Source organism: Piliocolobus tephrosceles, chromosome 5 (assembly GCF_002776525.5).
Source record: "Piliocolobus tephrosceles isolate RC106 chromosome 5, ASM277652v3, whole genome shotgun sequence".
Taxonomy (NCBI): domain Eukaryota; kingdom Metazoa; phylum Chordata; class Mammalia; order Primates; family Cercopithecidae; genus Piliocolobus; species Piliocolobus tephrosceles.
In genome coordinates this window covers 157,584,123-157,598,538 of record NC_045438.1, presented here as the reverse complement: position 1 = coordinate 157,598,538, position 14,416 = coordinate 157,584,123, and the positions used below count along the sequence as shown (strand labels likewise).

At 40.6% G+C, this 14,416-nt stretch overlaps 1 protein-coding gene across 4 annotated transcripts in view; it reads right to left on the bottom strand.

Moving 5' to 3' along the window:
- The window catches only part of MAK (male germ cell associated kinase), a 75,277-nt gene that overhangs the window by 43,753 nt on the left and 17,108 nt on the right, over positions 1–14,416 (bottom strand). For all 4 annotated transcript variants that reach the window (XM_023185401.1, XM_023185400.2, XM_031935690.1 and 1 more), the window contains 4 exons: positions 11,896–11,950; positions 10,854–10,975; positions 6,262–6,341; positions 1,444–1,576 (listed from right to left, as the gene is read on the bottom strand). In XM_023185401.1, the coding sequence (XP_023041169.1) occupies positions 1,444–1,576; positions 6,262–6,341; positions 10,854–10,975; positions 11,896–11,950 (390 nt within the window). The remainder of the gene's footprint in view (positions 1–1,443; positions 1,577–6,261; positions 6,342–10,853; positions 10,976–11,895; positions 11,951–14,416) is intronic.

Genomic DNA, 14,416 nt, shown 5'->3' with positions numbered 1-14,416 from the left:
TTTTTGAGAAAGAGTCTTGCTCTGTTGCCCAAGCTGGAGTTCAGTGGTGCAATATTGGCTCACTGCAACCTCTGCCTCCCAGGTTCAAGTGATTTTCATGTCTCAGCCTCCCAAGTAGGTGGCACCAAGGCATGTGACACCACACCCAACTAATGTTGTATTTTTAGTAGAAACAGGGTTTAGCCATGTTGGCCAGGCTGGTCTTGAACTCCTGGCCTCAAGTGATCTCCCATCTCGGCCTCCCAAAGTGCTGGGATTACAGGCGTGAACTACCATGCCCGGCCTGATACACGTATGTTCTTGTTTTCACTGGAGTATAATATTCACACAGGCAGAGGCATGTATTGTAAGAGCAGAGCTTGATGAATTTTCACAAATACAACACATCCACCGACTCAGTACCCAGATCAAGAAAGATACGTTATCGGCCAGGCGCAGTGGCCCACACCTGTAATACCAGCACTATGGGAGGCTGAGGTGGGTGGATCACCTGAGGTCAGGAATTCGAGACCAGCCTGGATAACACGGTGAAACTCCGTCTCTACTAAAACACAAAAATTAGCCAGGCATGGTGGCGGGCACCTGTAATCCCAGCTACTTGGGAGGCTGAGAAAGGAGAATCACTTGAAACTGGGAGGCAGAGGTTGCAGTGAGCCAAGATCACGCCATTGCACTCCAGCCTGGGTGAGAGAGTGAGACTGTCTCAAAAAAAAAAGAGACATGTTACCAGCACCCAGAAGGCCCCTTGTGCACTCGTCCAGGCACCACACACACACACACACCTCATGGACCGCTTGCTATCCCGACATTTATGGCACAGATTATTTTTCTCTGTTTTTGTACTTTACAAAAACGAAATCACATGGTATGTGCTGTTTTTCTGTTTGGGCTCTTGCTTTCAACATTGTCTTAGATTCACCCATATTGCTGCACGTAGTCATAGACCATTCACTCTCATTGTTGCAAAGCACTCCTCTGGGTGATATACGATGCTACTGTTCATGGACATTGGGTGGCGTGCAGTTGAGAGGATTCACGTCTTTTGGTGAACATGTGTATGTCTTTCTGTCGGTGACCCATAATATTTTTAACCTGTTTATCTGTGTATTGGCTGTCATATAAGCAGCATAAGGCAGAGATTTTTCTTTTATTTTCTTATTTTACTGCTGTGTTCTCTGTGCCTAAAATGATGTTTGGCACATAGTAGGTGTTTAATAAATATTTGTTGAATGAATGATTGAGTGAATAAATGAAATTCTTTTTCCTTATTTTTTCAGTGATCAGAAGAGCAATAAACCAATCCTTCCCTTTCTTTAAGGAATATAAAATTCAATTCTATGTTTTAAATATTCAATACAGAACTTCCAGAAATATGTGACAATCCATCATAGGAAAGTTTCACCATAGGCTTATGCCTCAGGCGGGTTGCATAATCCTACTCACCATCTGGTAGAGACATAATCAGTGTACGGTGGCTGGGACCTTAATTCTCTCGCAAGTCCAAAATCAGCAATTTTCACAAGCTCTGGGCCCATACAAAGCAAGTTTTCTGGTTTCATGTCCCTATGAAAAAAACCTTGGTGATATATAGAGAAAAAAATAAAATCAATCATTAGGTTTGAACATAGCTTTATCTGATTTATAAACAACATATAAATGAACCCCCTCTTTTGTAACTAGAAGCATCATCTTAGGAAAAAAGTAAACCATATTTATTGTCTAACAAGTAACGCGATGTAGGGACCCTGCTTTTAAAATGCTGTGGCAAGAAAGTTCACACAGTGTATGAGATAATTAAAAATAACTACCCATTTAACATTTATTTTTCTTTGTGACTCCAGTGGGTGTTCAGGCGCTGGGCTAGGTATTACTACACTACGATTATCTCCATTCATTTGCACAACAACCTTAAGGAGGTACTGTTATCACTGTTGTGCAACAGAGGAGGAGGTTGAGGGCCAGAGTGAAGTCACCTAATTAACGTGTGAGAAGTTTTTGTTTTTGTTTTTGAGGTAAGTCTTGCTCTGTTGTCCAGGCCGGAGTGTAGTGGCTCGATCTCAGCTCACTGCAGCCTCAACTTCTTGGGCTCAAGCAATCCTCTCACCTCAGCCCACTAAGTTAGCTGGGAGCACAGATGCGTGCCACCACTCCCAGCTAAGTTTTTGTATTTTTGATAGAGACAGGATTTTGCAACGTCACCCAGGCTGAGAAGAGCACTTTTTAATCAGGTTTAAGTCAGTGCAGCCGACTCCTTGAGAAAAATCACTTGTTTAAAAAGTCCATTCAATAAAAATGTAACTCCACACATCAGAACTAATTTCTTCATTTAAAATTATTTTATCTAATGTTCAGTTTTACTCAATAGCTGTGTCACTGCAAAAATCCCAATAATTATAATGTTTATATTAGCAATTCAATCTATAAAATAAATGGTTATGAAGCTAGAAACCAAAGAAAATGAGGCAGAAAGCCCAGCAGGGGCCGGGTTTGGTGGCTCACGCCTGTAATTCCAGCACTTTGGGAGGCCGAGGTGGGCAGATCATGAGGTCAGGAGTTTGAGACCAGCCTGGCCAATATTACGAAACCCCATCTATACTAAAAATAACTAAGTTAGCCGGGCATGGTGGCAGGTGCCTGTAGTCCCAGCTACTCGGGAGGCTGAGGCAGAAGAATCGCTTGAACCTGGGAAGTAGAGGTTGCAGTGAGCCAAGATCGTGCCACCACACTCCAGCCTGGGCAACAGAGCAAGACTCCATCAAAAATAAATAAATAAATAAATAAAAAGAAAACCCGGGGGAAAAGAACAAACATTAAAGCCCTCCTGGCAGATAAGTATTTGTCTTAAGGAAGGCTTTTTCTAAGGGCAGTCTAAAGTATTCTGGTTATATCCAAATGGCTTGGGTTCCAGTGGCCTTGGGAGGCAGGGAGACTGCAGGTGATCACTTGAAGAGGCTTTTCATGTAGCTTTGGGGCTGAGAAGACTTTCTTTTATCTTTTTCTTTTCTTTTTTTTTTTGTGTGTTTTTTTGTTTTGTTTTGAGATCCAGTCTTGCTCTGTCACCCAGGTTGGAGTGAAGTGGTGTCATCTTGGCTCACTGCAACCTCTGCCTCCCGGGTTCAAGCAATTCTCCTGCCTCAGCCTCCAGAATAGCTGGGATTACAGGCGTCTGCCACCACACCTGGCTAATTTTTTGTATTTTTAGTCGAGACTGGATTTCGCCATGTTGGCCAGGCTGGTCTCAAACTCCTGACCTCGTGATCCACCTGCTTCACCCTCCCAAAGTGCTGGGATTACAGGCGTGAGCCACCGCGCCCAGCTGGGGTTGGGAAGACTTTTTAAGCCTAAATGTTTTTAATCACTTCAAAGCCAGAGTGGGCTCTGTTTGTGACATCTGTTTAACAGTTTTGTAATCCAAGTTTATCTGGTACTTCTTACTCTAAATAGTTGGTAATATCCATTTCACTGTGTCCAAGAGACATTCACTGCACTTTTGTAACAAATGTAACGACAGGAATGGGACCATGTGAGGCAGAGCAGAGGGACACTAATTCATAAGGTCTCAGAGAACTAAACCAATTACACATTTGTGCAGCTGAGGCTTTCCCCATCCTAATATACATATATTGGTAATTCAGTCCTATTTGAACTAAATATTAGTTTCTTTTTTTTTTAAAGCAACTATTTTATTTTATTTTATTTTATTTATTTGAGACAGAGTCTTGCTCTGTCACCCAGGCTGGACTGCAGTGGCACGATCTCAACTCACTAACCTCCGCCTCCCAGATTCAAGCGATTCTTCTGCCTCAGCCTCCCAAGTAGCTGGGATTACAGGCACGTGCCATGACACTCAGCTAATTTTTGTATTTTTAGTAGAGAAAGGTTTTTGCCATGTTGGCCAGGCTGGTCTCGAACTCCTCACTTCAAGTGATCTGCATCTGCCTGCCTTGGCCTCCCAAAGCGCTGAGATGACAGGTGTGAGCCACCATGCGCGGCCAAACAACTATTTTAAAATATCTATTTTATTGAAGTATTACATCTGAGATGCTTAACAGCAAGAATTATGTGGCTTTTGTAAAAATGTGTAATTGTCCTTATAGCCTGGTTTCCCAAATTACTATGTAGCCAACTCTATAGCCAGCTCTTGATTATTCATATGTTATTTCTTTCAGTCAGTTTTAAAATCCTAATCAAACTTCCTCCTTCAATGCCTTATGCTTTAGATGTTGCTAACAGCATAAATCAACCCAGGCAAATATCAAGTGTTACCATGCTGACCAGAGTTTAAAACAATTAAAAATCAGGAATTCATTATGAATAATTAAAATAGCAGATGTCCCTTATTTCCATATAGTTAATACATTACTGTTCTTTGCCAACAAAGTGTAGTATATCGTTACAGAATTTAGACTTTTAAAAGACCCCAACAGTTTATATGGTACAAATAAAAAGTTTTTTTTAATGTTCTTAAAATATTTTTAAAATATTATTTTTAAAAGTTTAAGAAGTGTTCTTAAAATATTTATATGGAATCCCGCAGAGCATTTTTGGAAGGTAAATAATTCCTGTAGTAGTTAGAGAAGAAAATATAAAAACAAAATATAAACTACAGGATAAGGCTGGGCGTGATGGCTCCTGCCTGTAATCCCAGTACTTTGGGAGGCTGAGGCTGGAGGATCACTTGAGTCCAGGAGTTCAAGACCAGCCTGGGAAAAATTCATCTCTACAAAAACTAAAAAATTAGCTGGGCGTGGAAGCGTGCATCTGTAGTCCCAGCTACTAGGGAGGCTGAGGTGGGAGGATCACCTGTGCTGAGGAAGTCAAGGCTGCAGTAAGCCATGCTGGCACCACTGGACTCCAGCCTGGGCATCAGAGTGAGATCCTGTCTCAAATAATAACAATAATAAAAAAAAAAATACAGGAAGAGACATGAAAGGAAACTAATGGTGATTTTTGAGTACCTATGTTCAAACACAGCAATGGTACGGGACAAACATTCTAATTTAATATCTAAACTTCCAGTGATTCTAAACAAATGTTTTTTAAAAAAATCATATTAACTTTTTGGACTAATAATTATTTTGGTTTGACAGATATGAAAAACTACATTAATCAAAGTACATAATTCATAGAAAATAGAACAAGGATTAATACTTTCTTTAATTTCCATTCACAGAATAGAAACAAATAAAAGTAAATACTAAGGAAAACTATAAAACACTGCTCCACGGGTGCTATAAACTATTTAAATGTTAATAGCTGGTCATGCTAGATGAAAACAGTCGAATCTTTTCCAAAACAGGGTCCTTTGTTTTTTTTCATTTCCATGATAAAATTAGGGGGATGAGGTTACAGGATGGGTATATGATGACTGAGACTAAAGGCTGACGATGATTAAACTATTAAAAAATTCTGCTATGGTGGAACATAATTGTAGATTATAGAAATTCTATTCTATTTATTTACTTATTTATTGAGATGGAGCTTCATTCTTTTTGCCCAGGCTGGAGTGCAATGGCACGATTTCAGCTCACTGCAATCTCCGCCCCCTGGGTTCAAGCGATTCTCCTGCCTCAGACTCTCAAGTAGCCAGGATTATAGGTGCGCACGACCAACCTGGCTAATTGTTTACATTTTTAGTAGAGATGGGGTGACCTTCGGTGATCCACCCGCCTCAGCCTCCCAAAGTGCTGGGATTACAGGTGTGAGCCCGGCCCGATATGTGTGTGTGTGTGTGTGTGTGTATGTATGTGTGTGTGTGTGTGTGTGTATATATATATATATTTTTTTTAGATGGAGCCTCACTCTGTTGCCCAGGCTGGAGTGCAATGGCGTGATCTCAGCTCACTGCAACCTCCGCCTCCTGGGTTCAAGCAATTCTCCTGCCTCAGCCTCCTGAGTAGCTGGGATTACAGGCGCCCGCCACCATGCCTGGCTAATTTTTGTTTTTTTTAGAAGAGACGGGGTTTCACCATGTTGGCCAGGCTGGTCTCAAACTCATGACCTCAGGTGATCTGCCTGCCTTGGCCTGCGGAAGTGCTGAGATTACAGACGTGAGCCATCGTGCCCAGCCAGAAATTCCATTTTATATAGAATCACAGAAATTATAAAGTTTTAAAATTAAAATGTCAGTGTGTATAGGCATATACCCCAAATTCATAGCTATCCAATATAAAGTTATTTAACAGTTTTATAAGTAATTTCTATGCACAATCTCGACAGTAATCTAAAGAGACAGGAAAATGAAACTTAAAAGAAACCTACCATGTTTATGGATAAAAGCCAGCCCTTGCAATATTTGATACATAATATTTCTGATGACTGACTCAGGGAACAACTTGTTTCTGTAAAGAAATGAACAGTCACATGATTCTGTTAAGCAACCAGCCAACCAATCCAAAGAAGGATTATATTCCCCGTGCCTTGGAGCCTCTACTGGCCTCACCATACTGGTTAAAGGCGTGATTCACAGATTTATAGTGTGAAAGCTCATACATTTAAAACATGAAAATTAGATTTTTTTTTTGTTTTGATGTGAGGTAAAAACTCAAATCCAAAACTGAATATATACTGTACACATATAAAATACATATGTGTATACATATATATTTTTTGAGACAGAGTTTTGCTCTCTGTTACCCAGGCTGGCGTGCAATGGTACAATCTAGGCTCACTGCAACCTCCGCCTCCTGGGTTCAAGCAATTCTCCTGCCTCAGCCTCCTGAGTAGCTGGGATTACAGGCATGCACCACGATGCCTGGTTTTGTATTTTCAGTAGAGATGGGGGTTTCACCATGTTGGTCAGGCCGGTCTTGAACTCCTGACCTTAGGTGATCTGCCTACCTCGGCCTCCCAAAGTGCTGGGATTACAGGCATGAGCCACCGTGCCCGGCCTAACTAGCTGAATTTTAAACTGTTCCAAGAAGAGCAAAGTAAGTTGAAAAACTGAATTACTAACAGATAAGCCAAGCATGCGAACCTGTATTATGTAGGCTTTAAGAATTTTAGAGGTGGACGGGTGCGGTGGCTCCTGCCTATAATCCCGAGCACTTTGGGAGGCCAAGGTGGGAGGATCGCTTAAGTCCAAGAGTTCAAGACCAGCCTGGGTAACATGGTGAAACCTTGTCTCTACAAAAAACACAAAAATTAGCCATGTGTGGTGGCACAGGCCTATAGTCCAGCTGCTGGAGAGGCTGAGGTGGGAGGATCACTTGAGCCTGGGAGTTCGAGGCTGCAGTGAGCTGCGATTGTGCCACTCCACTCCAGCATGGTGACAGAGTGAGATCCTGTCTCAGAAAAAAAAAAGGAAAAAATAAATAAAGTTAGAGATATAAATAAACGCTTCAGTTATATTCTGCATATTGGTATTGTCCAATAGAAATGTAAGAGCTGACTGGGCACAGTGGCTCATGCCTGTAATCCTAGCACTTTGGGAGGCCGAGGTGGGTGGATCACCTGAGGTCAGGACTTCAAGAGCAGCCTGGCCAACATGGTGAAACCCCATCTCTACTAAAAATATAAAAATTAGCTGGGTGTGACGGCACATGTCTGTAATCCCAGCTACTCAGGAAGCTAAGGCAGAAGAATCGCTTGAACCCTGTGGGCGGAGGTTGCAGTGAGCTGAGATCACACCACTTCATTCCAGCCTGGGCAAAAGAGTAAGACTCCATCCCCCGCAAAAAAAAGAAAGAAATATATACGAGAGCTACTTGTGTACTTAACATCATTTTTCTACCAACCATGTTAAAAGAAATCAAACAGGTAAAATTAATTTTTAACAATATATTTAACCTAATATGTGCCAAATATTATTTCAAAATGTAATCAATATAAAAATGAGCTGACTGCACCACTGTACTCCAGCTTGGGTGACAGAGCAAAACCATGCCTCTAAAAAAATTTTTTTAATTATTTATTTATTTTTAAAATTTACCTTTGTTTTTTGAAAAAGAGACACGGGCTGGGTGCGGTGGCTCCCACCTGTAATCCCAGCACTCTGGGAGGCCAAGGCAGGTGGATCCCTTGAGTTCAAGAGTTCGAGACTAGCCTGGGCAACATGGTGAGACCCTGTCTCTACTAAAAATATAAAAATCAGCTAGGAGTGGCGGCACATGCTTGTAGTCCCAGCTACCTGGGGCCTCATTGAGGCAGGGGAATTGCTGGAGCTGGAGAGGTCGAGGCTACAGTGAGCCATGTTCGCACCACTGCACTCCAGCCCTCCAGCCAGGGTAAAAGTGTGAGACTCTGTCTCTGAAAAGAAGAGAGACACATGGTCTCATTATGTTGCCTAGACTGGTCTCAAACTCCTGGGGCTTAAGCAGTCCTCCTGCCTTGGCCTCTCAAAGTGCTGGGATTACAAGTGTGAATCACCAACCCTGGAGTAAAAAAAATACAAAAATTATTAAGACATTTTCTCTTTTGTACCAAGTTTTCAAAATCTGATGTGTAATTTGTTTTACATTTACGACACTCCTCAATGCAAACATTTCAGGAGCTGAATAGCCACATCTGACTAGTGGCTACTGTATTAGCATATATATATATATATACACACTATATATATATAAATACATATATATAATGCATATATATAATACATATATGTAAAAAATACATATATATATATATATATTTTTTTTTTTTTTTGAGAGTCTTGCCCTGTTGCCCACGCTGCAGTGCAGTGGTGCGATCTTGGCTCACTGCAACCTCTGCCTCCTGGCCAACATGGTGAAACTCTGTTTCTACTAAAAATAAAAAAATTAGCTGGCTTCCCGGGTTCAAGCAACTCTCCTGTCTCACCTTCCTGAGTGGCTGGGATTATGGGTGGCCTCAACCTCCTGGGCTCAAGCAATCTTCTCACCTTAGCCTCCAAGTAGCTAGGACTACAGGTGTGTGCCACCATGCCTGGCTAATTTTTTAATTTTTTTGTAGAGACGGAGTCTCACTATGTTGCCCAGGCTGGTCTCAAATTCCTGGGCTCAAGTGATCCTCCCACCTCAGTCTCCCAAAGTACTAGATTAAAGACAGGAACTACCGCATCCAGCCAGATTTATATATATTTCAAAAATAGATGAAAATTTAATATTTCATGTATTTATGTATTTCATTTTTTTCTTCAACAAGTGTATCTTGATATTTCATGTATGTATATATCATTTCAATATTTTACGGGACAAAATTTATTAGAGGCTGAAAATTAAGATTACTCATAATTCCACATGATTAAGAAACTTTTAATTTTTCAGTATTCTAATCCAGTCCTAATTCATTTGCATGCATAACTTTTATATTAGGAATGAATGTCACATACACGCAATTTCATTTGTTTTTTCCACTTGGAAGCATTTTCACAATCCTTATAATTATCACCTTTAATGGTAATAATTCCATCAATATTATATACAATAATTACCAACCTATTTTTGCACCGACAGTTATTTATTTATTTATTTATTTATTTATTTTTTTTTTTTGAGACGGAGTCTCGCTCTGTCGCCGGGGCTGGAGTGCAGTGGCCGGATCTCAGCTCACCGCAAGCTCCGCCTCCCAGGTTCATGCCATTCTCTTGCCTCAGCCTCCGGAGTAGCTGGGACTACAGGCACCCGCCACGTCGCCCGGCTAGTTTTTTTGTATTTTTTAGTAGAGACGGGGTTTCACCGTGTTCGTCAGGATGGTCTCGATCTCCTGACCTCGTGATCCACCCGTCTCGGCCTCCCAAAGTGCTGGGATTACAGGCTTGAGCCACCGCGCCCGGCCAGTTATTTATTTTAAATAGTTCAAAAAGTAAAGCTTAGTACAGACATTTAACAGAATATATTATTTATAGCAACTATAAAGACTACATATCCACATAAAAAATACTTGTAAGTAAATGAATCAAATAAAAAATTTTGTCCCACTGAAATTACAACTAAGTAAAAAGGCGTGCATGTCTATACACAAGGCCTAGAAGGGACTTTAGAAAAGTAAAAACTGATTTGAGGGGCAGAAATTTACTTGTATTTTAATTGATATTAATGTTATAATGATTTCAGCCTGGAACATAAGAGGCAGTCAATAAATATGTTTTGAGAAAGGGAAAAATATGATTAAAGAAGAATTCACGTAACATCCTCAGACCTTGAGTGACAGTGAGTTGTATGCGTGTGTGTGTGTGAAAGAAACAGACAGAAATCAACATCATTACTTTGGAAAATTATTTCTAAGTATTTCAGGGTTTTTTGTTGAACATTTCTCACTTTACAAGCAGGCAAAATGGATGTGAATCTCCCAGATGTGACCAGAACAACCATCAAAACATTATCTCCCCAAGCCCAGGGCGGAAGACCGAAGCTCTCCCTGTACAGATTCTGCCCACACATATTTGAAAATTGTGAACTTCCTTGGAATTGGTAACACATCAAGTCTTATCATTGACTTGTGCATTCTACTGAATGAATTTTTTAGATCCTTTCTTGAAAGCAACTTCATTCCTTTCTCCATTCTTTCATTAACCTTCACAAGATGCTTGGGAGAGCAACCAAGATAATTTTCTCAACAGTGCCCAAGGCCAGCTTTATTACTGAGTACTAGACTCTACATAAATTTGTATTTTAAAAAGCATAAATAGATAGTATGTGTATTTATATAAGATACTGGACTTCACTTTCAAGGATTTACAACAGGAAGATGCTGGCTATGTCACAGCTGGTTCTTCTTCAGTGTTAAATGTTACCCTTTGATAAAGGTAACAGAACTAGTTAATTTAAATTTACCTTTTGGAGTGATCAATTTTTATCTCGTAAAGTATGACATATTGAAAGGATCAAAAGAACTAACGGAGGGAATAACAGGGAAAAATGTGGATAAAAACATACCTGTCTTTCATTAATTGATAGAGATTTTCTTTCATATATTCAAATATAAAATAAAGATGGTCATTTTCTCTGATAACTTCTTTCAATTTAATAACATTGGCATGATTAAGTTTCTTCAGAGACTGAAAAATAACAAATACGCATTAAAATTTCTGTAAAAAACTTATACAAGTTGGCAAAATCGTTATCAATGCTAAGTATGATAATTATGTAATTTTCCATTTCTCCTGGGTTCATTAATTAATTACATTTTAATATCTCCATAATTGCTTTAAGTAATGAACGTTAAGTGCAAACAATAAATCAAGCCAGCAATAGCTATTAAACATTTCAATCTGTTACATTTTTCCCTTGGTTTATAAATAGGTCTAACTTTTGTCTGACTTAACCATGCAAAGGTATCCAAAATTATATCCAAGTCTTTAAGCATAAAATCTAAGGAAATAGTATGTAGTTATTTAAAAAGATGTCTTGGTGGCTGAGCACAGTGGCTCATGCCTGCTATCTCAGCACTTTGGGAGGCTAAGGTAGGCGGATCACCTGAGGTCAGGAGTTCGAGACCAGCCCGGCCAACATGGTGAGACCTTATCTCTACTAAAAATACAAAAATTAGCTGGGCATGGTGACACACACCTGTAGTCCCAGCTACTCGGGAAGCTGAGGCAGGAGAATCGTTTGAACCCAGGAGGTGGAGTTTGCAGTGAGCCGAGATCATGCCACTGCATTCCAGCCTGGGTGACAGAGTAAGACTCTGTCTCAAAAAAAAAAAGAAAAGAAAAGAAAAGAAAAGTGGTCTTTGCATAATATGATTTTAAGATACTCTCTTAAAAGTGAAAGTGAACTTTCAAATGTGAGGATATAATTATATGCTGTTCTCCACTGACATCAGAACCAAAAGAAATGAGAAATTAACTTAGGAATATAAAGGAAAAACAAACACAATTATCTTCAGAATGCTTCCCACAGAGAATAAAATAATCTTAACTACTATCCTCAGGTAGCATTAAGGCCTTCCAGGTTCTTTTCATCTTTAGGATTTTACCTTAACTTCTCTCAAGTTCATGCACTCATCCCAAGAATAGAACTTTCTCTTCATCCTAAAATAAATTAGGGAAAGTTTAGTGTTCAGGGATTGAGAATTCAAAGACACACATTACGCTGCCGGCTTTCTTACTCCAGCATTGGTTCACTTTGGACGAGCTCTCGCTCCCTTTCCTCATCCTTACAAGGAAATCACCTCCTATATCTCAAGGCTACTTGTTAGGCCTATGTCACATCCAAACATCAGCTTTAACGCAAAAGTGAAAAAAATTACCATTAATCTTCCTTTCTGGGTGAGTTCTTAACATTTCTCTAATCAGTTTAATTGTACCTTTCTTAAACGGTCCCTTTCAAGTTCCTCTCTTTTTAGAACTTAAGACATAAATACAAAATACTATACTTCAGAGGGAGTTAGGAAAAGAAACCACAAATTTTGAGTAAATGTAGTCAAATAATCTGATCTGATAACTCTCATATCATTACATCAGCTTTAGACAAGAGGCCCATAGTTAAATGTCTCCTTACTTAAATTATTTAAGTCGGCAAAAATTCAGAAGTAACTCTAAATGTTAGAAATGGCTTTCTTGACCATCCTGGCTAACACGGTGAAACCCCATCTCTACTAAAAAATACAAAAAACTACCCGGGCGAGGTGGCGGGCACCTGTAGTCCCAGCTACTCGGAGGCTGAGGCAGGAGAATGGCATAAACCCGGGAGGCGGAGCTTGCAGTGAGCTGAGAACCGGCCACTGCACTCCAGCCCGGGCGACAGAGCGAGACTCCGTCTCGAAAGAAAGAGAGAGAGAGAGAGAGAGAGAGAGAGAGAGAAAGAAGGAAAGAAGGAAAGAAAGAAAGAAATGGTTTTCTTGGCCAGGAGCGGTGGCTCATGCCTGTAATCCCAGCACTCTGAGAGGGTGAGGCGGGCGGATCACAAGGTCAGGAGTTCAAGACCATCCTGGCTAACATGGTGAAAACGCGTCTCTACTAAAAATACAAAAAAATTAGCTGGGCATGGTGGCAGGCACCTGTAGTCCCAGCTACTAGGGGGGCTGAGGCAGGAGAATCTCTGGAATCCAGGAGGCAGAGGTTGTAGTGAGCTGAGATTGCGCCACCGCACTCCAGCCTGGGCGACAGATGAGACTCTGTCTCAAAAAAAGAAATGGCTTTCTTGAATTTTGTTCTTTACTTCCCCTCTTTCATCCCAATGCTGGTTTCTACTAGAGATAAATATACCAAAAGTGTATTTAGGGTAAAAAGTATTTCCACTATATACACCATAGTTCGTTGTTGTGTTTTTACATGAACATGTGTTTTTATATGAACAGATTTTTAGTCACCATACAAAACACGGGATAAAAAACAGGATTCATATTCAAAAAAATGTTTCTTCAGGTATGGGAATTATAAGGCTGGGCTGTGAAAAAGAAAAACCAAATATGCCATGCTGCTTTCATTTAATAATATAATCTCCTACTGAGATGTTCCAGAAGATCCTTGGGAAGCTTAGCATTGTCTTTATTAATTACAATAATCCTTATGATCCAGAGGCTCTATAGGGGTATAATACACAGGTGGGGAAATGAGTAAAAATTGGCAGCACAACATCATGGCCAAGAACAGAGGCTTTGGAACCACACTGCCTGGATTCAAATCCTGGCCCAGTCACTCACCGTAGGACTTTGGACAAGTTACCCAATGACCAGTCTATGCCTCAAATTTCTTAGTTAGCCATACAGTAGAAACTACTGCATAAGAAGAGCTTCTTGCAAACTGCTTAGTTCAGCACTCAATAACTACTAGATGTTTTCATTTTTACCAATATCTGTGACTGACTGTAAGATGACATAAAGGACATCACGAAGATGACATAAAGGGCATCACTGCTATTATTTCCAAAATATCCTTAGTGAATGAGAATTTCATTTGCAGTTACTCAGGTACTAGACATTTATGAAGAAGTGTGATGAAATGGGGGTTTACTAGCTTATTAAAAGATACCTTTCAGTGCTACAGATTTATAAAATGTCCTGCTGAAGCATAATGTGCCCATGCCCGGCCAGATTTGATTTTTTTGTTGTTGTTTTTAGACAGGGTCTTGCTCTGTCGTCCAGGCTGGAGTGCAGTGGTACAATCTCGGGTCACTGCAAGCTCTGCCTCCTGAGTTCACGCCATTCTCCTGCCTCAGTATACCAAGTAGCTGGGACTACAGGCGCCGGCCACCACGCCTGGCGGATTTTTTGTATTTTCAGCAGAGACAGGGTTTCACCCTGTTACCCAAGATGGTCTCCATCTCCTGACCTCGTGATCCGCCCGCCTCAGTCTCCCAAAGTGCTGGGATTACAGGTGTGAGCCACTGCTCCTTGCCTCAGATTTTTTTTTTTTAGAGACAAAGTCTCCCTGTGTTGCCCAGGCTGGAGTGCAGTGGCTATTCACAGGCTCGGTCATAGCGCACTACAGCCTCTAACTTTTGAGCTCAAGCAGTCCGCCTGCCTCAGCCTCCGGAGTAGCTGGGACCACAGACAC